General features: G+C 49.0%; 1 protein-coding gene across 3 annotated transcripts in view; it reads left to right on the top strand.

Annotated features, from left to right (window-relative positions):
- Positions 1-25,241, top strand: part of LOC119967180 (gamma-aminobutyric acid receptor subunit rho-1-like) — an 80,585-nt gene that overhangs the window by 21,358 nt on the left and 33,986 nt on the right. For all 3 annotated transcript variants that reach the window (XM_038799346.1, XM_038799345.1, XM_038799344.1), the window contains one exon: positions 586-692. In XM_038799346.1, coding sequence (XP_038655274.1) covers positions 586-692 — 107 coding nt within the window. The remainder of the gene's footprint in view (positions 1-585; positions 693-25,241) is intronic.

The raw sequence follows: 25,241 nt of genomic DNA, 5'->3' as shown, positions 1-25,241 counted from the left end.
GGTTATAATTGACACTTTACATGTTGTTCCTTTTCGACACCAGCCCCCCCCCCCCCCCCCCCCCCGACCCCTTTGTCCCCCCCCCCCCCCCCCCTCCCCTTTCCTGCTGTCTCTGGCCCTTCCCTTCACCATAGATGGTTTGTTTTGGCATTTGTTTTACTCTTGTAGCTTTGTGAGGGGCTCTGTGGTCCCCATGTCGGTTTCTCCCTTGGTTCCCCCTGGTGGTTCCCATGCGTCCCCCTCCCCCTTCCCTCCCCCTGTTCTCTCCGTTGTTGGAACAGGCTGGTGAATGGTCCCCACACTTTGTGGAAGCCATCTCATATGGGGAAGAAGACCGACGCCCTTGCCTTTGCTTCACTAATCGCCCACCAGAGAATCCTGCTCAGCTGGCGATCAGCAGCACCATCCGCAGCTGCAGACTGGCTGGCAGACCTACCGGCATTTCTCCACCTGGAGAAGATTAAGTGCGCCATCTGAGGGAAAAGTGAATCCAAATGGCCAGAGAATTCTGGTCCTGTAGATAGATTGATAGATATGGGTACTGCTTTTTATTCATTGTTGAATTGAATTACATTTTTCTTACAGTCCTATACTAAAGAGGGGTGCAGACGTAACAAAATCTTATTTGACAAAATCTGAGCAACTTCTCAGAGTGGACGATCATGACTTTACAATGCGACCTGGATTTGGAGGTAGGAACCAACAGGCATCCTTGTCTAAGCTTGTACTTGGTAATATTGTAAGGCCAATGTTGACATTCCCAGTCATATAAAAGCGTATCTGAATTTTTGGATTTAAACATTTAGTTTGTGTGGTTAATAGTCAGATGAGCAGGTTAACATTTGTCGGGGTGTAAAAATTGAAAACAAATTGAGTTAATGCACTCTTACAGGTTGTGTTTTCAAACGACCACTACGTTCTTCGAAGCCATTGTCACTGTTTTTGTTCAGACCAGTGCCACTCTTATTCATGATTGACTATGTTCTCTAAATGTAGGAAGTGAGAAATTACAAACCTTTTTAAAGAGGTCAGGACCCAAATTGATTTCCATGGATGCTTGGAGGGCTGGTGTAGACAAGATGGGCCAAATGGCCTCCCTTCTGCGCCATAAACAATTCTGTGATTCTGTGATGTAGAGTCAGTATTTAATACAGTAAAGTTTCAATTTCTAGGTTGCTCCACTCAAGAACAAGAAACATAAGTGGCTTTTGTATTTATGGGTGACAGGGTGCAGTGAGGCAGGATTTTTGAGCTCCACTTATAATAACACATAGTGGGACAGAGCTTCACTCTCTCTCTAAGCTTAGCTCTCATGATAAGCATCACAAAAGGGAAGAGGTAAATTCAGAGAGGTTCCCTGCTGTAGTGCGTCTCTTAGACACCCTTTTGGAATAGCACTCTTAGAAGCTTTTAAGTCATCGCCATAGTCCCAATGCTTGTACAATTGGAGGTAAAATCATGCCCAAAAATGGAGTTTCCCATGCAGGTAAGGGGGGACAGTTTTGCTTTCATGCAAAGAGCCAAATGCCCTGAGATTGAAGTTAGGTTGAGATTTGAACATCATCTCACACACTTCCCGTTTTCTGCATCATGGGTTGAAGGTGAGTGGGGAACCCCCTTGGATTTGTTGAGTGAATTATAAAAAAGCCAATTCAGAACTGTTTCAACCCTCATTTCCGGATTACTCAGCCAAGAGGCCTGCCCCCCCCCCCCCCCCCCCCCCCCCCCCCCCGCCCCCCACACCACGTCTCAGCAGTTTTCCAGGGTCACCAAGCCAAGTGTATAGCAGGAAGACTTTAATGAAACTGGCAAGTTGGGAAGGTTTTAATCAGTTACAATGATGAGCTCTAACCATAGCTATTGAGAGTCTACTGTTCAAAGTAGTTATTTTTATGTGTTTAATGTGCTGTTCTATCGCTGCTTGGCAGGTGACAGCCTTCCTTTTGGATGACACCTCACCTTTCATGCGACTTCACTCCAACTGCCCTTCTTTGCTGCCAACCTTCACTGCAGCACGGGTGTGGGGTGGGGGGGAACTCATGCAGCTCCGCCTTCCACTCTGCTGAGCACCAAGAGCAGCAACCACACCACCGCTAATAGCACCAGCAGGAGCGCCAGCTGCTTTCTTCTCATCAACATGGCCTTCCATAGGGCAGAGGGGATGGACACCAAGATGCACAGTACTCAAGCTACATAGAGTCCCCAGGGGTAGACAGCACCATGGGCTACAGTCTGTGCATTCTGTGCTGTGTTCCTCATTGATATGATTGAAGTAAACCATGCCAGCAATCAGCTATGCAATCAGATTTCCCTCCTAAAAAATTAATATTGCCTACTTCTAATAATATGAATCATTCCTATCATTAAGACATCTCCTCGCTGCATATCACAATTAATTATTGTAGTATTGATCCGACAAATGTCTTATGAAGTTAATCTCACACCGTTCAGGAAGAAAATCCCCTTCATGTTGGCTTACATTTTTATAATAATCAGTTAGCTCTTCCAAAAATAAGGATTAGAGGAAATGTAGTTTGGCTCACTGGATTAGATTCTGCAGTAATTTATTTAACTTCCCTGAATGACAGATGGTCTTCCAGATAATTCATATTTTAAATTAAACAAGTGCATTTGTTTTAAATGAAACAACATCTCCGAAATGTAACCATTCCAATGTTGTTTACTACATTGAAAGAAACTATAGTTAGTCTTATTTTAGTAAAACCTCAAATTCTGCCGTAAACACCATGATGGAGTCTTTGGCTCATTTCTAAACCAATGATTTTCTTCCAAGTCACACAAAATACTATTTGAACATAATTCAGTAACCATTTTAAACTCAGACATTTTTTGTTATTTTCTTTTTTTAAATAAACATTTTATTGAAGTATTTCTTTGGCATTATAACAGCAGCATGTTGCTCGTTCTGGGTGAGTGTGCTTTACACTCAAATGGCTCTGTTTTATTCCTTAGCTCTAGAGCCGCCAGGTATCTTTATGATACCGCCACAAGATTCAAGTTCAAGTTTAGACCAATGACTCAATGCACCAGTTAGTAAGTTCAAACAAGACACGTTTATTATTACACAGTTATTTACTACTCATGCATATAACACTAAAAGACTAGGTTATTCCTACCACTAACAGGCCAATACTTATCTGGAATAAGGGAACTGCCGGATCAGGGAACAATGGCCTCTTGCTTTGTCCTGGATCCGCAGGCTTCCAGTTGGTGTGGACTAAAGGGGTCAGGAGTGTCTACTCTCATAGCGTGTGTTGTATGACACTTACTTGATGGCGGCTGCTAACCAGGCCTCTCCTTCTCAAGGTCTTCTGCTGCAAAGGTGTTCTGCTGGGACGGCCGGCTGGTCAAGAAGAAAGAATCAGTCCTGGGACCTGACTTTTATAGGTCCCAGGGGCTTCCCGTCCTTCTGGGCGGACTCTCTATAAACTTGCAATCGATTGGGTCTCTTCCCAATCGATTGATTTGAATTTCCCCAATAACGGGGCTGTTCCTCGATCACTGGGCGGTTCTTTCCACCTTCTTGGTGTCCTTTGTTTCAGACTCCACTGGCGCCGGGATGTCTGACCTTCTATAGAATGTGTCAATCTCTTTTAATTGTTGTGTCCATTGTGCCTGGGAATCACCGGGAAACGCTCACTTAATATGCGCAGCTCGTTAGTTACAATTCTGTCTGGTTTCTGTAGCAGCTAGAATACACAGGGGATTCTGCAAACTGCTTGTCTCTTTGCAACTGTCCATTTTTCCCTGTAACCTTTGCGTTCTTCCATTTTGTGTGAGGAAGTGGCCAACCCAGGTGGCTACACTCCCTCCTTGTGATCCTAACGCGAAAGTGTGAAGGATCACCTAAGTACGGTGTCTCCATTTCCCTGACCTCAGCGAGTTCCATGGCCTCTGCACTTTCCTCAACTATGCAGAAAGTTTTTACCTACAATCTCTATTTGGCGCTATGTCGTAGGGGACATGCATTATCAAAATCACAACAGGACCCTCTAACTATCCTTAAATAAACTACACTCACTTATATTTCATCATTCTATCTTCCTATCAGTACTGATTAGAACAATATTCATTATACACTTCTCTCACTCGGCAGTCAAGCTCAGAGATACATAATCATTCAAAACACATTCCATTATTTACATGGCATGGCAACAACAAAAAGAAAATCCTTTATTTACATTTTAAGGGGTTCGGGGGGACTGATGGAAACCTAAGATAGGGGATTTCATCCTATATACCGTCAAGGTACGAGAGCGGTAGGCTCTCCTTCGCCATTTCCTCATCCTAAAAGTCTGTACTCTGATGCAGACAATCGCCAGTGCCAAAAGCGATTCTACGACATATGACAAGGAGTACCAAGTTAGAAATCTGGTACACCAGGTCGGGGTACTGTTGCCGTTTACTGGGGTTGGAGTGGTCTGTGTCTGGGAAACATTAACGGCCGGGGTCATAGGGGAAAGGGGGTTCGCGTACGTGCTCAAAAGTATACATGTTAAGAAGAAAAATACAGTCGCTACTGTCATATTCCTTCTCTCTTCTCTTCTCTTGCTTGCTGTGATCTTGCTCTGATCCTGCTTTTGTCCCTCCTTCGAACGTCCGCAAGCTATGGGATCAGCATAGTGTCTGTTAGTGTTCTGCTTAATACCTCGAATGATAGTATATCTGTCCTCTTGCACCAATTTTCCCTTTATAAATGGTCACTCCATGTGACTCCCTCAAATTTTTTTTTTCAAAACGAATTTAGGACCAGGCATATGCTCAAATACTGTACCACTGTGAGCCATCTCGCAGGCTTTGCAATTTACCATTCCAATGTTCCTGGATGTAAATAGCATGTGGAATGGCAACCAAAGGGCTACCTAAAACAAAGCAAACAAAATCAAACTTTTAGAAATAAGACATTCGAATGAGTTGCGTATGGGCCGCGACGGGTAAGATTTGGATGGAATCCCCGGGTAGGGCGCGCTGTGCTGTACCCAAGCTTAGCTGACCAGAGGGGTGGTCCTCAGACAGGGCGGGTCATCAATGTCGTTTCTCCACTGCCTGAGCAACCTGAAACAAACGGGCAAGAATGTAGTCATCATGGGGGTTGCGTCTTCTGTCCTCCAAACAGAAGAGCAGTTATGAAATGTTCTGGGGAACAAAACATCTTCACTACAGAAGAACAGTGATGAAATGTGAGATGGTCACAAACTTTTCAGCTGAAACGTCTTGTGGCCAATCCTCCTAGTCGTTCTGAACTGATCCAAAGACAAACATGAAACAAACAAACATGAAAGAAACATACTGTAGGTTCCATCAGAAAAGGACACCGTTTACCTCTCAAGCGGTTCCTCTTTTTACATCATCTGGACACCTCAATCATTATCTTCTGCGAACAGGGTCGCAAAGGGGTTGCCGTGTCGGGAGTCAGACTTAAAGTCATCCTCTTCTCCCGGATCCCATATCCGTGTATGGATCAGGCGTGCTATGGTTGCATTGTGTGAACGGGGGTCCATCTCATCGTTCCGGACGAGCCTGGAAGAATTGTCGCGGTGCCAATGAGTGTTGTCAGGCATTGAATGAGCGAAAGCGGGGTTGTCAGTGTGGGGCGGGGGTTCTGGGTCTGGGGCCTTTATGTATATGATCTCAAAAGGATCACTGGAGTTGGGTTCGTAGTCGGTGTGTGTGGGGCCTGTTGTATCAGGGCAGTAGAGAGGCGTGCTGTGGCTGTCGTCAGAGTTACAGTCACTGTCTCTGCTGTGGCAGCTTGTGGGCGTTCCGGGGCATGACCTAAAGTCAATGGGCGGAGTCGAGGTCAACTCCAATGAGGTGCTGGTCTGTGAGGGGGAGGGTGGAAATGCGTCTCTTGTGGGTGGGGCGTGGTGTTCTGCTGCATCTAGCAGGACATGGTGTATGTAGTTGGACTGTGTTCCATATGCCTTTAACTGGTTGATATGGAACCAGGCAGTCTTCCCGTTGGGGTACTTTATTTTATATACTGAAGGGCTGATTTTGTCCGCAATTGAGTACGGACCTGAATATCTTGGGGCCAAAAACGTGCTGGGATTATAAACAGACAACATTACCTGCTGTCCAACCTGAAACTCTGTGGAATGTACTGTTCTGTCGAAACAAGCCTTGCTCTGTTTCTTTTTCTTTCCCAATTTAACTGCGGCTGTTAACTGAGCCGATCTTACATTTTCCACTAATTATTTGACTGCTGTCTCGTGTGTGAGGGCCGTCACTTCTGGGCTGGTCATGTCGAGTCCTAAAAGGAATTCAGAACCTTTCATGGGGCGTCCGGTCATGAGTGTGTGTGGGGTGAAACCTGTTGAAGCTGAAACAGTATTCCTTAAAAACATAAGTGCAAATGGGAGCACCGAATCCCAAGTCGTATTATTTTCTTGAACCATCATTCTAAGGGTCGATTTTAGAGTCTGGTTCATGCGTTCCACTATACCGCTGGACTGGAGGTGGTACGCAATGTGGAAATTTTGTTTAATGCCGAATATGGTCAGGACATTCTTCATGACCCGTCCTATGAAACAAGATCCCTGGTCCGAGTCAATACTTCTGAGGAGTCCCCATCTAGTAAAGATGTGGTGTGTCAGGATCTTTGCGGTTGTTTTGGCCGTGTTAGTTTGTGATGGGAATGCCTCTACCCATTTGGTGAACGTATCAATTACCACCAAAACGTATTTATAGCCATTCCTGCAAGGGAGCAATGGACCTATAAAATCGATCTGGAGGTTAGTCCAGGGGCCATTAACGGGGCGAGTGTGACTGAGCTGTGCCTTCTTCGAATACCTCTCCGGGTTATTCTGTGCACAAATCAAACAATTTTCGATGTAGTGGGTTACATCCTCTCTCAGATTTGGCCACCAACAGAGCTGTCTCAGGTGGGCTGTTGTGGTGGGGTCTATCCCTTGATGTTCATGACTGTCATGGAATAAGGCAATCATTTGATTCCTGTCCTTCTCAGGAACCACATACAGTTTATCTTTCAACACCACACCATCATGTGTGGTCAGAGCATGTCTGAATTTGTCATGTGGGGCTGAAAAGTTTCCTCTCAAAATCTCCCTGAGATTGCTGTCCTGTCTTTGTGCGTGCACTAGATCCTCAATGTTTGTCTGTGAGACCTGAACTGAACTCACAGGGGCGCCAGCTGGGGCGCTAGCTGGGGTGTCCAAAAATGTCCGTGCCTGGAACCTGCTTTTGCCAGTGCGTCGGCTTTCACATTTCCAGGGGGGGATGACCGATGATGACTTCTTACTTTAATTATTCCGTAAATCCTATCCTTTGCCTGTTCTAGGATATGGCGGAGCAATGGGGCTGATGGAAGGGGCTTTCCATCTGCGGAAACAAAACCTCTTGTCTTCCACAGGGGTAGAAAATCCGTCAAACTGTTGCAAACATATAAACTATCAGAATATATACCTGCTGGGCTGGGGAACGAATCTGGGTGGTCCACTATGTAAGCTATGGCCGCGAGCTCTGCTGCCTGTGCACCTAAGTGACCGGGTAACTTTAAAGATATCTCTTCTAATGCGCGTCCCTGCGCATCCTCTACATAGATGCCGCATCCTGTAATGCGCTCACCATTTAAAACAGTGGATGAACCATCCACATAAATCTTCAAGGGGGCACACGTGTCTGTGTGCTGGGGGCTTTGAGTTGAACTTCCTATCTTCCTGGGGGGCATCTTTGCAATGAAGGGTCCTGTGTTGTGGAGGGGGGCTACTATCTCGCAATCATGGGGTTGTCCTGGGTATTGGAGGTTATCTTCTAAAAAGTTGTGTGTGTCTTAGTCCGTCCTTGTAAAAGAAGGGTCCACGTAGCTACTCTAATTTGGCTAACTGAGCCGTTCCTGAAGGAGCACGGCCAAGAGGGTCAGATCTGTGCTTGCTACCTCAATTGCATAGGGGGAAAGCGGGTCTGGAACTTGTAGTGCAGGGGCTGCGCTAAGGGCTTTTTAAATCTTCCACAGCCTCTGTATGCTGTGGAAGCCATTCCCAAGGGACTCCTTTCTTAAGGAGGTCTGCAAGTGGGGCTGCTTTTATCGCAAAACCGTCAATATGGTTCCGACAGTACCCAACCAGTCCTAAAAATGACCGGAGGGCTGAAACATTTTGGGGAAGGGGCAATTTGACGATCGAGTCAATTCTTTTGAACTTGATCTCGCGTTTGCCGTGCGTGATGACTATACCCAAATACATCACTTGAGACTCCAATATTTGTGCCTTTCTGCGATTCACTTTACATCCGATTGTCTTCAGAAGTTCCAGGAGTTCAAACAGAAGCGTGATGTGCTCTGCCTTGGTGTCTGTCTTCAGTAATAGGTCGTCCACATACTGTACCAGACATTCGGGTCGGGAAAATTTTGATAGTCCATTTGCCAGCTGTCGGTGGAAAATTGACGGGGAGTTGTGGAATCCTTGTGGGAGGCATGTCCACGTGTACTGCTGACCTTTAAATGTGAATGCGAATTTGTACTGGCACGCTTTCGCCAATGGGATTGACCAGAAGCCGTTGCTAATGTCCAAAACCATAAAATACTTGGAGTTGAGTCCCTGCTTGAGCATGGTCTCGGGACTTGTTGCTACCGTGGGGGCTACTGCTGGGGTAACTTTGTTGAGTTCCCGATAATCAATGGTCAGGCGCCATGATCCATCGGGCTTCCTCACTGGCCAAATAGGGGCATTATTAGTGGAGGCTGCTGTCCTTAGTACGCCCTGCTCTAATAAGCTCTCTATTACCTTTCCAATTTCTCCCTCCGCTTCCAGGGGAAATCTATACTGTCTTTGTGGTCTCAGGTCAAGTCCTGTAATCTGAACTGGTCCAGTCATCCTGCCGCAGTCGTGCCGGTGACTGGCAAATGCTGTCCTGTGTTTGTTTAAAACTGCCCTAACCTGTTTGTCCGTGCTGAGCATGGTCGGGTCAAAGCAATAGTCGCCGACTGCGCTAATCCTATTTTCATACTCACCTACTGTGAGCGTTGCAGGTGCTCTGTCTGATTTTGCCATTCGCCAGACACACTGATTGACTGGGTCAAAGGACAGGCTGTGGGCATTCATAAAATCAATACCCAGTATGTGTTCTGCTGCGCGGGGCAGATTAACTAAAACAACGGGGTGTCTGGTGGAGATATTCCCTAGCTGAATTGGTACAGGGGCTGTAATGGTTCCTTGCTGTGAGTGTCCTGTAAAGCCGCTGAGTGTTATTGTGGCTGTAGTGGGCCACGTGTCTGCCCGTGGTGTAGTGGAGGAATTAATGGTCATGCGGGGCCTCCTGTGTCCCAGAGTAATTCTATGGGCTGTCCCCGAATTTTCGCTGTGACTACCGGTCATCCGGATCTGTCCCAGAGGGTGTCACAGATCCAAGTGGGGGAGCCCGAACACCGTCAGTCCGTTCCGTCCACATTGGTCTGTCCTGACTGCGTCCCTATACTGTGAATAGGCTTCGCTCTGTTCCTGTTCAGAGTGCCTGTCTGCTGGCCTCTCTGAGGTTTTTGTGGTGCATTGCATTCCCTAGCAAAATGCCCTAACTGTCCGCAGTTAAAACATTCCTGTGACTTTTGTGGGAGGCTGTTCTGTCCCTCATTTACCCATGCGGGGTTTTGGTTCGCTCTTACTGCTTGGATGTCTACCTCGGTTTGCGCCTCCTCGGGCTTCTTAAATGCTGTCTTACCATGAATAGATTGCTCCCAAGCGCGGGACAATCTTTTCAAGACCCATTTTTCATTATGGGCCTCTTCTGAGGGGTCGTAATTAGAGCAGGCTTTCTGTCCTGCCTCTGTGGCGTGGGAGATAATAGTGCGGGTCCATTTAACCATGTTATCTTGGGTCAAATGTGCACGGTCTAATTCACCAAAAACTGCAGTGAAGTGAATCCACAGCCTTCCTGCAAATGCTGTGGGGTGCTCGGTCTTTTTCTGCCTACATCTGTTTAGGCCTTCGACTGGGTCTCCTCTGTTATACTCTATCGCATCCAAAATAGCTGTATGCATTTCTTCGAGGGTGCCTCCTCCAATGTTCTGTGGGTCGGGGAGGGCTGCTACAACTGATGAGTCTAAACTCAAAACTGTGAGCTTAACCTGCTCTCGCTCATCAAGGCCGTACATGGTCGCCTGTTGCTTAACTCTTGCAAAGAATTGGTGGGGGTCTGAAGTGGGGAGGAACGGGGTGATTTTCTCACACGCGTCCCTTAGTTGTGTTACGGTTAGGGGGGTGGTGTAAGTGATCTCGGGTGCGCCGTCTGCGGTTACTTTTCGTTGGGTGGTGACTGGGTTCATTGGTGCGGCTGCAATCTGATCTGTGGGGGGTTGGGGCGCTTTCCTTTCCTGCGGTCTCTCCTGCGCACATGTTCCCTGAACATATCGCTGCGCTGTCTCGCTTAACTCCTGCCAATCTGGTGCATTCTCTTCCTCTAATTGCGTTCCAAAGGTTTCTTGGAAGCCATTCTGCACAGAAAGCAGAGATTGCAGCTCCGCAATCTGCTTCCTACACTTTGCATGGTCCATTGTGCTTTGCCTTTGCTCAGTGGTGGCAGCATGGAGTGGCCTTAAAGCTGCCTTCAGGCCGCTACACTGCTTCTTCAGTGTCTCTACCTGCTTTTCTGACTCTTCTCTTATCAAGACTGCACGCTGCACATCTTGATAGGTTTTTTCGTATTGTACCTGGGAGCTGCTCAGATGGGCTAGACAAGACTGGTGTGCCCTCTTGGCATCATCCACCTCTCTATCCTCATCTGCCAACTTTTGCCTTAATTCTAAATTCTCTCTTTCGATGTCCCTGACATCCACTTTGCTCATTCTATTTCTCTCCTATAAATCTGCTCGGAGCATCCTGACGACTCCTCTGTGCCTCGCAATTGTGCCAAGCAGGACACAATTGCCATCGGCTTACGTGCATTACTCAAACCTTTCTTATAAATTTCAGACAGGTTCTCCCAACAAGTATGCCTTATACTCCCGGGACCTGTCTCCTCATTCAAACAAAACTCACTCCAAAGGAGCCATCCTTTCCCTTTGAGGTACTTCCTGAGTTCCAGCTCCCAAACGGGACACTGACCTACTCTGCTGGTCGCTGCGACCACAAACTCTTGGGGATGCATGAGGCGCTCCATTGCCTGCATGGCCATTTCTTCTATCTTATGATCTCTTTTAAATTTGGAACGAGGGATATTAAGGCGGTGCTATAAAATACGGGTACGACTTTCTCTATTTTCCGAATTATAAACTCCCGACAGTTTGTCGCAACAAAAATTTCTCGGTTTTACCTTATAACCCTGTTAGTTACGCATGCAAAAACACACTTCCGAATTATGAGGATTGATGTGAACTACTTGAACACTTGTGGTTTTTCCTTTTTCCCAATTGGATTTCCGATTCAAATTGCTGGGTTCTCTCGGAGTGGGGGGGGCCACTTCTAGTTGGGTCCTGTCAGAGTTCGCCACTAAATGGCGCCATTTAGTGGCGAACTCTGACAGGACCCAACTAGAAGTGGCCCCCCCACTCCGAGAGAACCCAGCAATTTGAATATTAATGGGTGAGTGTGCTTTTCACTCAATTGGCTCTGTTTTATTCCTTAGCTCTAGAGTCACCAGGTATCTTTATGATACCGCCACAAGATTCAAGTTCAAGTTCAGACCAATGACTCAATACACCAGTTAGTAAGTTCAAACAAGACACATTTATTATTACACAGTTATTTACTACTCATGCATATAACACTAAAAGACTAGGTTATTCCTACCACTAACAGGCCAATACTTATCTGGAATAAGGGAACTGCCGGATCAGGGAACAATGGCCTCTTGCTTTGTCCTGGATCCGCAGGCTTCCAGTTGGTGTGGACTAAACGGGTCAGGAGTGTCTACTCTCGTAGCGTGTGTTTTATGACACTTACTTGATGGCGGCTGCTGACCAGGCCTCTCCTTCTCAAGGTCTTCTGCTGCAACGGTGTTCTGCTGGGAGGGCCGGCTGGTCAAGAAGAAAGAATTAGTCCTGGGACCTGACTTTTATAGGTCCCAGGGCTTTGCGCCCTTCTGGGCGGACCCTCTATAAACTTGCAATCGATTGGGTCTCTTCCCAATCGATTGATTTGAATTTCCCCAATAACGGGGCTGTTCCTCGATCACTGGGCAGTTCTTTCCACCTTATTGGTGTCCTTTGTCTCAGACTCCACTGGCGCCGGGATGTCTGACCTGCTACAGAATGTTTCAATCTCTTCTAATTGTTGTGTCCATTGTGCCTGGGAATCACCGGGAATCGCTTACTTAATATGCGCAGCTCGTTAGTTACAATTCTGTCTGGTTTCTTTAGCAGCTAGAATACACAGGGGATTCTGCAAACTGCTTGTCTCTTTGCAACTGTCCATTTTTCCCTGTAACCTTTGCGTTCTTCCATTTTGTGTGAGGAAGTGGCCAACCCAGGTGACTACAAGCAATATAAACAATGTACATAAAAATATTAACATAGTGCAAACACCGCCTCCCTTCCCCACAGGTCCGACCATTACTTAACCCCCTTATCTACGCCAGCCTAACCCCTTCCCTCCCCCCCCACCCCTCCTTCTGCTGACGATTAATTCTCTGCGAAGAAGTCGATGAATGGTTGCCATGTCCGGGCGAACCCTAACAGTGACCCTCTCATGGCGAACTTAATTTTCTCCAGGCAGAGAAAACCAGCCATATCCGATAGCCAGGCCTCCGATTTCGGGGGCTTCGAGTCCCTCCATGCTAGTAATAGTAATGACTTTACAGGTGAGTAGCCATTTTTGCTCAGAGGCAACGAGCCCAGGGGGACTGGGATTGCCACCCCAGTGCTTGGTAGGGGGTGAGGGACCTGCAGCTGGGGCAGAGGAACCCCCGGCTAGGGTTGGGGGACGTTCCGCAGGAGTGAGCTGCTATGGGAGGGTGAGGGGGAGGGGGGGTGAGGCGCTGGGTGGAAAATGGGAGGGGGGAACTGCTTGCAGCATCACCATGCCAACCCTTGGATTGTGTGTACCGGTTCTGCCAAATCTTGTCCCTGTCTGTCTGTCCTAATGACCACCCATAACCCTCAGCGACTGCTGGGGCCTCTGGCTGTGTGAAGGCTGTTGCCAATACAGAATTGGCAATTGTGATTAAGTGAGCTCTTCACACATGCCAAATGGATTCCCATGGATGGGTGGGCCATGTAGCATGTTGGAATCATTGCCTAGAGTCCCAATCACACCTTGATGCCTGGAAATTGTGCTTCAACAATGCGGGAGACAACACCACGCACGCAACATCCAAACACCCAGGGAATGGGTGCGAGGACATGTCTACAACCGGAGGCTGGGAGAGGGCCATCGTCGGGCGGGGGGGGGGGGGGGGGGGGGGGGGGGGGGGGGGTTGCCTGGAGGGATGGGCAAATGGTCCGAAGGGATATGCAAAGAGTCCGGAGTCAGCCTGCATTGCGGAAGGAAGTGACAGAGGCATCGTAATGGTGTGCAAAACGGTGTTTAATGTCCTGTACGATACAATTGCACCCTGCCCCCCCCCCCCCCACTCCCCTACCTACCCCCGTCCCCCTCTTCCAGTACCCTCAGTGATCCTCAACGTGCTTGGCCCTCCTAGCTCTACACTGCATCTAGGTGTTTCCCCAGGATGCACATCTTTCTTTTTTTAATTTAGAGTACCCAATTAATTTTTTCCAATTAAGGGGCAATTTAGCATGGCCAATCCACCTAACCTGCACATCTTTGGGTTGTGGGGGCGAAACCCACACAAACACGGGGAGAATGTGCAAACTCCACACAGACAGTGACCCAGAGCCGGGATCAAACCTGGGACCTCGGCGCCATGAGGCTGCAGGGCTAACCCACTGCGCCACCGTGCTGCCCTCCCAGGATGCACATCTGGGGTGAAGGCTACCAGCTGCTTACCTCGTCCCGTGACCTTCAATGCCCCTAGTGGGTGTCCTCTGGGGGCTCTTGGTCTGGACGGCACCGGCTCCCTTGTCGCTGGCACATGCACAGACACAGTGAGGAGGAGGGACTCAGTCCCTCCTCCTCCAAGGTCGGTGCCCATAGGGCCCTAGGGTTCACCTTGGGATGGAGGGGCAGCTGGTTCGGGTCCTAGATGCCTCTTCATCATCCAGCTCTGCCAGCCCTGGAGGCATCCCATGTTCCACTTCATTGTGCTGATGCCATGAGCGATACTCCTCAGTGACTGGGCCGTGCTCTGCAGCGCCTCGGCATTGCCCACCTGCAACTGGGGCAAACTTCGCAGTACCTCGGCCATTCCCATCTGAAAGTGGGACATGTCCCGCAGACCCTTATCAAGGTCAGACTAGTATCGGGTCACATCCTTCAGCAAGTCGGAAATTCTGCCGAGACCCTCAGCCATGGCCGTCATCGCCACGGCCTTCACTAATGGTGCTGACATCGTGCACCAGACTCTCCACTGCGGTCGCCACCCTAACAGTGTTGGCCTCGATGCCACTCATTGCCAGCACCATCTTCTGTGCCCATAGCCTTTGGAACTCCTCCAATTGGCTATGGATCTGCTGGAATGACGCTGATATCTCCCTCTGAATGTCCCGGCTGCTCCCTATCGTCTCCATCAGCTCCGAGTACCTCTGTACCACAGGCTCAGCATCAGGCTGGGACCCACCCACGTCCTGGGATCCAGCAGACCTCTGACTGCTGTCTCGCCTGGGGATTCCTACCTCCACCTGATGTGCATCATCAGTGGTGTGATGCTCACCAGATTGTTCCCCCGAAGCCTATTCACTAACATGTCCCACTGAGCTGTGTGTATCTGCGCTGGTGGAGGGTGGGGATGACAGCTGGGCCGCGATTATAACCATTGCATCCTCGGAGCTCTCCTCCGAGGTGGTCTCCTCGGAGTCAGGAGAAGGGGCCATCTGGGATGGGCCAGCGCCAATGGCTGGAGGACCTGTGGGAGAATGGACAGGTGGTCAGTGGGAGGGATGGATCAGTCAGTAAGGCAATAACAACTCACTTTAACAGATCCTCCAGATGGAACCCGTTGGTTCCTCACCTCTGCGCCGTCCACCAGCCTCCGTGAGGGTGACTGATCTGTTCTTGGCCACCCCAGTCACCTCCAGGGCCAACACCTCAAAGGAGGTGAGGATTCTTAAGTCTGGCACCCCTCCGCCAGTCTGGGCCCTCTCCCGACAATTATGGGAGATGTTTCCTGAGGGGACAGCAGCGCTAACTACATGCGTGGTTCACATTGGTGGGGAGGGGGGTGGTGCTGTGAAGGGAGGGTTGGGGGGATTAAAGGGGGAGGGGTAGAAGAAGGATTGGGGGTCGCATGGGGAGTTGGGGTGGGTGCTCCCTCAGGGGTGGAGTGAGGGGGGGTTTGGTGTCTACCCACTCGTGCTGTCCGTTACAAGTCCCTGCTCCTGTAGGCAGTTTGACTCCTCCACCTGCCGGCCGTCATCCCTTTCTCTGGTCCCTGGGTCGAGTGGATATTCCAGGGACCCAGGACACGTCTATGGGCAGTTGGTTGCTAGGGCCAGGCTGCCCTCCGACTGTCCGGCCCCTCGGCTGCTCCTACCTCCACCTGCTGTACCGGGGCGGTTGTGTGGTGCTCACCAGTGAGTGTCCCAGAAGCCTCATCACAAAAGAGCCCAGCCGCGGTGATAGTCTCTGAGATGGTGGAGGGTATAGGAGATTGCAGCAACGGAAACTCTAAGTCTATGTCATCATTGGACCCAAAGTCCGGGGTCTCCTGTGTCATGTTGTGCTGTGTGTCTGTTCCCTGCGTGTTGGGTTCCTGTGTGTCTGTCCTCTGTGTGTTGGTCCCCTATGTCATGGTGTGCTGTGTGTCTGTTCCCTGCGTGTTGGTTTCCTGTGTGTCTGTCCTCTGTGTTTCCGTCCCCTGGGTCGCGGTGTCCTGGCTCGTCTCGGGCGGAGGGCTGTTGTTACATTTGCGTGGGGGAATAGGGTGGTTGGTGCCAGGGACACGGTGCTGGGTACTCACCCTGGCTCCCCCGAGGAGGTCGTGCAGCTTCTTCCGACACTGGTCTGCGGTCCTGGCTACCGGCCCAATGGCGCTGACGGTCTCGGCCACCTCCGCCCGTGCACGCAGAACGATGGCGCATGCTGACCTGCGGCCCAGCCCGGGGTACAAAGCCAGCCTCCTCTCCTCCACGGCGTCCAGGAGGGTGTCCAATTTACCGTCCCTGAATCTCAGGGCTGCTTGACTGGCGGCCATCTTGCCTGCAACAGCTGTGTGTGGGGGGAGAATGCTTTTCAGCAACCGCGGCATCGCGTGAATGATGCAACCCGCGTATCGGCGGCCGATCGGCACCTGCTCCCTCGGCGCTTCATGTTGCGCCCTTGCTAGCCCCTTGTGAGCCGCTGAATTGCTGCATCTAGGGGCCCGATGACGCCGTCGTGAAACTCCACGGTTTTCAAAACGGTGTCAGCACGTAGCCCCATTATTGGCGAATCCAGAACATGAGATCACCCAACCAGGCTGAGGCACCAGGCGGAGTAGGAGACCTCCACCCAATCAGAGTTTGCCTCTGGGCTATCAATGAGGCAAAGATGAGGGCATCCATCTTCACCCCCATTGAATGTGGTAGATTCTTCACTGCCCCCTCAAGGGTAATTAGGGATGGACAATAAATGCTGGCACATCCTGCGATGCCCACATTCCATGAACAAATAAAAAAAAGCACCAGCGAACTTGACACCCCAAATATGGCCACGAGCGGACATGGATCCAAATCTCTGACATGGTGTTAATGAAAGAAGCCCAGAAGCGAATCGTTAGCCGGCCCCAGAAAAGAATCCGCTCATCCTAGCTCTAGTCAAGTGCATCCCGTGCAAAACCTTAAACTGAATCAGGCTAAGCTGAGCACGTGAGGTTGACCCTGTGATGGGCCTCACTCCACACCTCACCATTCAGAATAGGACCCAATTCCCCAATTAACGGGGAAACATTCGCTCTTGCCCAAGTTCAACTTGTATACAGAAAAGGAGCCAAAAATGCTAAGCAGCTTCATTATGTTGTCCATGAAAGGTACTGAGTCAGTAATATGAAGAAGTAAATCATCTGCGTAAAGGGACACCCGATGCTCCACCTCTCCTGATTTATCCCCCTCCACTTAACAGAGGACCCCGGCACTATGGCAAGTGGCTCTATTGGAGCAACAGGAGCACCCCCCCTATTGAATGGAAAAAACCCGGAGTTCAGAACATTTGTACAAACACTTGCAGTAGGGGCCTTGTACAGTAGCCAAATCCAAGTAATAAATCTGTGGCCAAAACCAAGCCACCCAAAAATCTCAAACAGATACTCCTACTCCAATCTATCAAATGCCTTTTCGGCATCCAGGAAAACAATCACCTCCAGTTTGGGCAGCAAAGAGGGGAAAGGACAACATTTAACAGGCAACATATATTGGCCGACAATTGACGACCCTTCACGAAGCCTGTCTGATCCTCCGAGGTTACATTTGGGAGGCAGGGCTCCAGCCCCAGCACCCTGGCAAGTAACTTGACATCTGCATTTAAGTGAGATAAGAGGGTATGACCCACACTCTGTCAGGTCTTTGCTCTTCTTAAGGATCAAAGAGATAGAGTAAGAAGTCTTACAACACCAGGTTAAAGTCCAACAGGTTTGTTTCAACCACTAGCTTTCTGAGCAGTGCTCCGAAAGCTAGTGTTTGAAACAAACCCGTTGGACTTTAACCTGGTGTTGTAAGACTTCTTACTGTGCTCACCCCAGTCCAACACCGGCATCGCCACATGAAAGAGATGAGGAGGCCAGTGTGAGGATAGAGGGCAATGAACCCCAGGATAAGGAGTCATTAAACATGTCCAGACTTAAAGGCACTATCTGCTCCAAGAAATTCTTGTAAATTGTAATTGGAAAGCCCAGGGGCTTTGCCAGGTTGCATCAAACCAATACATTTTATAATTTCATCTGGGTTTAACAGAGATTCCAACTCACCGCTCCTCTGCACCTCCACAGCTGGGATGGATAGACTGTCTTAAAAGTCAGACAGGGCCGATCCATCTGTCAGAGACTCTGATATATAAAGATCATGGTAGAGCAATTCAAAAGCTGCATTAACCTGAGGAGGGAGGAATCAAGGCGACTGCTCGAATTGTGTATCTGTGTGATCTCCCTGGAGGCCACCTGCCATTTAAGCTGGTGAGCCAAAAGACGGCTTGCCTTCTCCCTGTATTCGTAAATCATCCCCCTCGTGCACCACACCTGGCTCACCACCCTGTCAGTCAACCATAGTTTAAACTGTGTTTGCATCTTTTTCCGACTTGCCAGAAACTCCGGGGTGAGTACTGGTGGTCCACCTCAAGAATGGAGTGCACCAGCTTCAGCTTCTCCACTCTCGCTGTCCTCACCAAATGCACTTTATAGCAGATAATTTTCCCCCTAAGGACCACCTTAAGGGCCTCTCCCAGCGTGGAAGGTGAGATTGACTCGGTTTTGTTAACTTTTATAAAGTCCTCAATGGCAGTGGACATGTGCTCAAAAAAATTTCTATCCACTAATAGTGTTGTGTCTAACCTCCATGGCGGACTTTGTGTGGGGCCAGACTCCAGTGCCAAATCAACAAAGTGCAGGGTAGAGTAGAGCAGTGGGTTGGATTGAGGATTGGTTGACTAAAAGAAAGACGTATGTTGGGATAAATGGGTCCTTCTCTGGCTGGCGAACAGTAACCAGCAGGGGGCCACAGGGGTCAGTCCTCGGACTTCAACTGTTTACAATCTATAGAAATGATCTGCACACAGGGACAGAGTGTAACAGCAAAATTTGTGCATGATACCAAATTAGGTGGGAAAGCAGGCAGTGAAGAGAAGTTACAGATTTTACATGTTAATAGGTTAGGAGAGTGGGCCAAAATTTGGCAGATGGAGTTTTTAGAACATAGAACATAGAACAGCACAGAACAGGCCATTCGGCCCTCGATGTTGTGCTGAGCATTGTCCGAAACCAAGATCAAGCTATCCCACTCCCTGTCATTCTGGTGTGCTCCATGTGCCTATCCAATAACCGCTTGAAAGTTCCTAAAGTGTCCGACTCCACTATCACAGCAGGCAGTCCATGCCACACCCTAACCACTCTCCGAGTAAGGAACCTACCTCGGACATCCCTCCTATATCGCCCACCCTGAACCTCATAGTTATGCCCCCTTATAACAGCTACATCCACCCAAGGAAATAGTCTCTGAACGTCCACTCTATCTATCCCCCTCATCATCTTATAAACCTCTATTAAGTCGCCTCTCATCCTCCTCCGCTCCAAAAAGAAAGGCCCTAGATCCCTCAACCTTTCCTCATAAGACCTATCCTGCAAACCAGGCAGCATCCTGGTAAATCTCCTTTGCACCCTTTCCAATGCTTCCACATCCTTCCTATAGTGAGGTGACCAGAACTGCACACAATACACCAAATGTGGTCTCACCAGGGTCATGTACAGTTGCAGCATAACCCTACGGCTCTTAAACTCCCCCCTGTTAATAAACGCGAACACACTATAGGCCTTCTTCACGGCTCTATCCACTTGAGTGGCAACCTTCAGAGATCTGTGGACATGTACCCCAAGATCTCTCTGTTCCTCCACATTCCTCAGAACTCTGCCGTTGACCCTGTAATCCGCATTCAAATTTTTTCTGTCAAAATGAATCACCTCGCACTTGGATTAAACTCCATCTGCCATTTTTCGGCCAAGCTCTGCATCCGATCAATGTCTCCTTGCAGCCTACAACAGCCCTCCACCTCATCCACCAATCTTGGTGTCATCAGCAAATTTACTAACCCACCCTTCAGCCCCCTCCTCCGAGTCATTGATAAAAATCACAAATAGCAGAGGACCCAGCACTGATCCCTGTGGTACACCGCTGGTAACTAGTCTCCAGTCTGAAAATTGTCCATCCACCACCACCCTCTGTCTTCTATGTGATACCCAGTTACTTATCCAGTTGGCCAAATTTCCCTCTATCCCACACCTCCTTACTTTCTTCATAAGCCGACCATGGGGAACCTTATCAAACGCCTTACTACAATCCATGTATACGACATCAACTGCTCTACCTTCATCTACACACTTAGTTACCTCCTCAAAGAATTCAATCAAAATTGTGAGGCAAGACTTACCCTTCACGAATCCGTGTTGACTATCCCAGATTAAGCTGCATCTTTTCAAATGGTCATAAACCCTATCCTTCAGGACCTTTTCCATTAACTTACCGACCACCGTAGTAAGACTAACCGGCTTATAATTACCAGGGTCATTCCTATTCCCTTTTTTGAACAGAGGAACAACGTTCGCCACTCTTCAGGCTTCTGGCACCATCCCCATGGACAGTGAGGACTCAAAGATCAAAGCCAAAGGCTCTGCAATCTCATCCCTTGCCTCCCAAAGAATCATTGGATATATCCCATCTGGCCCAGGGTCGACCCTAAGGTTTTTCAAAATTGCTAATACATCCTTCCTTGAAACATCTACCTCCTCCAGCCTACCCGCCTGTATCACACACTCATCCTCAAAAACATGGCCCCTCTCCTTGGTGAACACTGAAGAAAAGTATTCATTCAACGCCCCTCCTATTTCTTCTGACTCCATGCACGAGTTCTCACTAATGTCCTGGACCGGCCCTAACCTCACCCTGGTCATTCTTTTATTTCTCACATAAGAGTAAAAAGCCTTGGGGTTTTCCTTGATCCGACCCACCAAAGACTTCTCATGCCCTCTCCTAGCTCTCCTAAGCCCTTTTTTTAAGCTCATTCCTTGCAACCTTGTAACCCTCAAGCGACCCAACTGAACCTTGTTTTCTCACCCTTACATACGCTTCCTTTTTCCTCTTGACAAGACATTCAGCCTCTTTTGTGAACCATGGTTCCCTCACACGGCCATTTCTTCCCTCCCTGACAGGGACATACCTATCAAGGACATGCAGTACTTGTTCCTTGAACAAGCTCCACTTTTCATTTGTGCCTTTCCCTGACAATTTCTGTTCCCATTTTATGCTCCCTAATTCTTGCCTAATCGCAGCATAATTACTCCTCCCCCAATTATAAACCTTGCCCTGCTGTATGGCCCTATCCCTCTCCATTGCAATAGTGAAAGACACCGAATTGTGGTCACTATCTCCAAAGTGCTCTCCCACAAACAAATCTAACACTTGGCCCGGTCTGTAGAGTTAATGTGGATAAGTGCGTGGTCATCTAGTTTGGCTGAAAAAATAGAAAGGCAAATTATTATCCAAACGGAAAGCAGATTCAAGATGCATCTGGGCAGAGGGATCTGGGTGTCTTTATTCATAAATCACAGAAAGTTGGTTTGTAGGTATAGCATGTAATAAAAAAGGCAAAATGAAATTTTTAGCATTTATTGCAAAAGGACTGGAGTATAAAAATAGAGAAGTGTTGATGCAATTGTATAGGGTGTTGGTGAGACTTTATCTGGATACTGTGTCCAGTTTAGGTCTCTTTATTTTGTAAGTTTCAGGGCAATCCTCCATATTTTTAAAAGGACTCCGGAGAAACCTGACATTTTAAAGTGGCCAACTCTGGCTGCTAGCTGACAAAACCTCCCAGAAGGCTCGGCAGGACTAACCTAACCTGCCTGTGGATTGGGCTCAGGAAAGGTGCGAGCCACAGGAATCCAGGTGCAGTAAAGATACAGACACACCGTTGATCTAATCACCAGAAGAACAAAGGGAGATGGAGATCAGCAGACGAGGAGAAAACAGCCCAGCAGGGAGACAATGGCCACCCAAATTGGCCCCATGACAGAAAACCAAAGACCCAATCTGTTAATGGGATATCGTTCAGGAAGCTCCGGACAAACATTAACAGTTCGTTAAAACTGGCCGATGTGATCTAATCACCAGAAGAACAAAGGGAGATGGAGATCAGCTTTAAAACTGGCCGACAAGCATTAAACAGGACATTGAAATCGACAAACAGGGAAAGGCAGTTTCAGTTAAAACCGAAACTGCCAGTGTCCAGAAATCCATTGTCCTGGAAATTGCTTAGGGGGCGGAGTCAGCCTTTTGAAATTGACCTTTAAAAGAGACATGCGGGAGAAGTTTGGAGGTTTTTTGTAGAATGGTGACACGAGGGAAGATCAGCCGGCACCTTTTCAACCCAAGGAAGGAAGCACCCGGAGACGACAGAGCCCCCCTAGGATTGTAAGTATCCTCAGCCAACTTGTTGAAGTTCCCCGTTTGCGCCGAAATCAGGGGCGGCGCCACTTTTGCGCTGCTCCGCCCACTCGCCGAGTAGGCCACACACCTTCGGGACGGCCTCAGGACGTCACCTGAGGCCCTCCTCCGATGCTACACCCTCGATGGGACGAGTTCCCGACAGCGTGGAACTTTTATCCTTTTTCTTCCCTTGACCCCGGCGTGGCGGCTGCGGACTGAGTCCAGCGCTGCCGCAGCCGGGAGTGGCGGGGGGGGGGGGGGAGTTGTTCCACGGGCTGTGGGGACTTTGGCGGGGGCTGGGTACACTGGTGGGGGATGGTCCCAGGGTGGCAAGGGGGTTACTGGGGGACAGTATGTGGCAGGTCGGGGCCGCGTGCAGCCAGCGCCATGTGGCACAGCTGCAGGCCACCGCCGTGCGCATGCGCGACCACGGACCCAACAATTCTCTGGCCGTATCCGCAGGTAAAGCCTGGGGCTTTGCGTTGTGTGCCTGCAAGCACCCCCCCCCCCCCCCCCCCCCCCACCAGATGGAGGATCGGTGCAGCTTTTGCGCCGTTTTTCTGGCGTAAAACGCCACTGTTCCAATGCCGGCATCAGCACTTAGTTTGCAAATCGGAGAATCCAGCTCCATATGTTCCGCTTTGTCAGGCAATGTAGAATGAGAGGTCACAGACATAGGTTGCGAGGCAGTAGATTTAGAACTGAGATGAGGAGAGACTATTTTTCGCAGAGGATGGTGAATTTGTGGAACTCGCTGGCCCATAGTGCAGCGGAATCTGAATCAGTAAATGGTTTCAAGAAGGAGATTGATGTATTTCTGATAAAAATGGGTTAAAGGGATATGGAGAACAGGGAGGGAGGAGGATTTGTGACCAGGAAAAGATGAGCCATGATCTGATTGAATAGCGGAGCAGGCTCTAAGGGCTGAATTGCCTACTTCTGCTCCTAATTCATATGATCCAAAATAACAATCGCTGAGTACTCAGCCCCCAACACTGAAGGGAGCAGAGGCCTAACTACAACAAAAAGTCAATCTGCAAATATACCTGATGAACATGTGAAAATAACAAAAAGTTTTTATCACCTGGGTGCAAGAAGCATCAAGGATATACCCCTTTTATCTGCTCCATGAAATACAACAAAGCCCTGGCCACCCCTGGTGTAGTAAGAGATTTGGGCTTGGAATGATCCAGTCTAGGATCCAAATTACAGTTCAGGTCCCCGCCAAAAGAAGAAAGAACAATACAGTACAGGAACAGGCCCTTCGGCCCTCCAAGCCTGTACCGGTCATGATCCCACCCTTGGTCAAAACCCTCAGCATGTCTTTGTACCGTATCCCTCTATACCCATCCTGTCCATATATTTGTCAAGATGTCTTTTTAATGAGATCTTCCAGGCACTCGCTACCCTCTGCGTAAAAAAACCTGCCTTGCACACCTGCTTTAAACTTTGCCTCAAGGACCTTAAACCTATGCCCCCTAGTGACTGACTGAAGTAGTGGGGATTGACCTGGTGCCAAACCCATCGACCCCGAGCTGTCCTCCTTAGGATCGGGGTGGCCTAGATCAGACAGCCATTGGTGCAGGATGTGGATTTAAATGACCCCTGCAGACTCCTGGCTCTCACGCTGCTGACCGCTCGCCTCGTGCTGTGACTGCTCAGAGTGCCTCTGGTGATGTGAGAGACACCCAGGCCGCACCTCTGGGAACCCTCATGCCCCAGCTGTGCCATCAAGGGGATGGGCATGACCAAGCTCATCAGAAATGGCCCCACTGCTGAGGAAGCTGAGGATGAGCACAGCTCACCCAAACCAAAGGGTGCCTGCTCTGTGGCCCTTGGAACCCTCTCTGGTTCTCTGCTCCTCTCAGTGACCCCGACACCTCCAGGTCTCTGCTTGGTGAGGCTGGCAATGCTGACAGCCTCTGCCATCACCTCCCAGGTGATTCAGGAGGCCGGGCTTCAGTCTGCGGCTCACTCTGGGGAAGAGGGTGTCTCCCATCTCCTCATTAGCATCAAGCAATGGGTCTATCTCAGACTCCCGAACTCGGGGGCGGGGTGGGTGGGGGAGATAGGGTGCGGCTGGTATTCTGTGAGCCACCTTGGCAGCTGTAGTGAGTGTGTGCTGAGTGGACCGCTTGAAAATAGCCCAAGCTGTCTGTGGTAATTGTAGATCTGAGTAGATGCAATACAACTGAGCAAGCACTAGAGGGAGCATGGGAGAGCTATAAATACACAGGGACAGGAAGTGACGACACACTTCATGGAAGGCAGAACTGGTAGCAGGACACAGACACAGGCAGGCAGCATTTGAGGTAGCCGTAAGTTAAGCTCTGAAGATAGAACAAATTCACAATAAAGCATCTTCTCCACCTTTGAGACTACGAGCTTTATTAAGACACGAGGAACAACACATGGTACCAGCAGTGGCTTCAGGCGCTTACTACAGGACAACTCAGCTGCAGACACAGAAAGAACAAAATGGCATGGAAATCTCCTACTGGACATTGGACTTGGGAAGACATCGCTTATTCGAGGATGTGGCTTGGAACCCCACCTCAGCTGGACACGACCGGCAATGTAAGAAATGTCTGGAAAATATTTAAACAAATGTTCGATTTTATATCATAGCTAATGATGTAGCAGCAGCCTCAGACTAAATTAAAATAGCAATGCTCATCGCAGGATATGAAGCTAGGAAAGTATATAATGCATTTAAATACTCAAAAGATGAAGACAGCAACAACTTACAAACAATACTAAACAAATTTGAAGAGTACTGTATGGAATTTGAACAGCACGATATGCTCAGAGGCCAAACTGCTCAGAGACTGAGTGATGCAAAACTCTACAAACAGAAAGGGTTCAGTCAAGAAATCGTGAGCGAAAAGTACAGATCAAAAAGAAGAAATAACTTGAATTTTTCACAAGCCAAAATGCTGAAATCCAGTCCAGATCGAAAGGAAAAGGTAACTTACAACTTTCAGAAACAAAAAACGCTGAAATCCGCGATAAAATGGCGTCGGAGCACATTTTACAGTCTCGGGCAGACAAA

Source organism: Scyliorhinus canicula, chromosome 6 (assembly GCF_902713615.1).
Source record: "Scyliorhinus canicula chromosome 6, sScyCan1.1, whole genome shotgun sequence".
NCBI lineage: Eukaryota > Metazoa > Chordata > Chondrichthyes > Carcharhiniformes > Scyliorhinidae > Scyliorhinus > Scyliorhinus canicula.
Note: the sequence above shows the minus strand (reverse complement) of the source record. Positions and strands in the feature narration are given on the sequence as shown.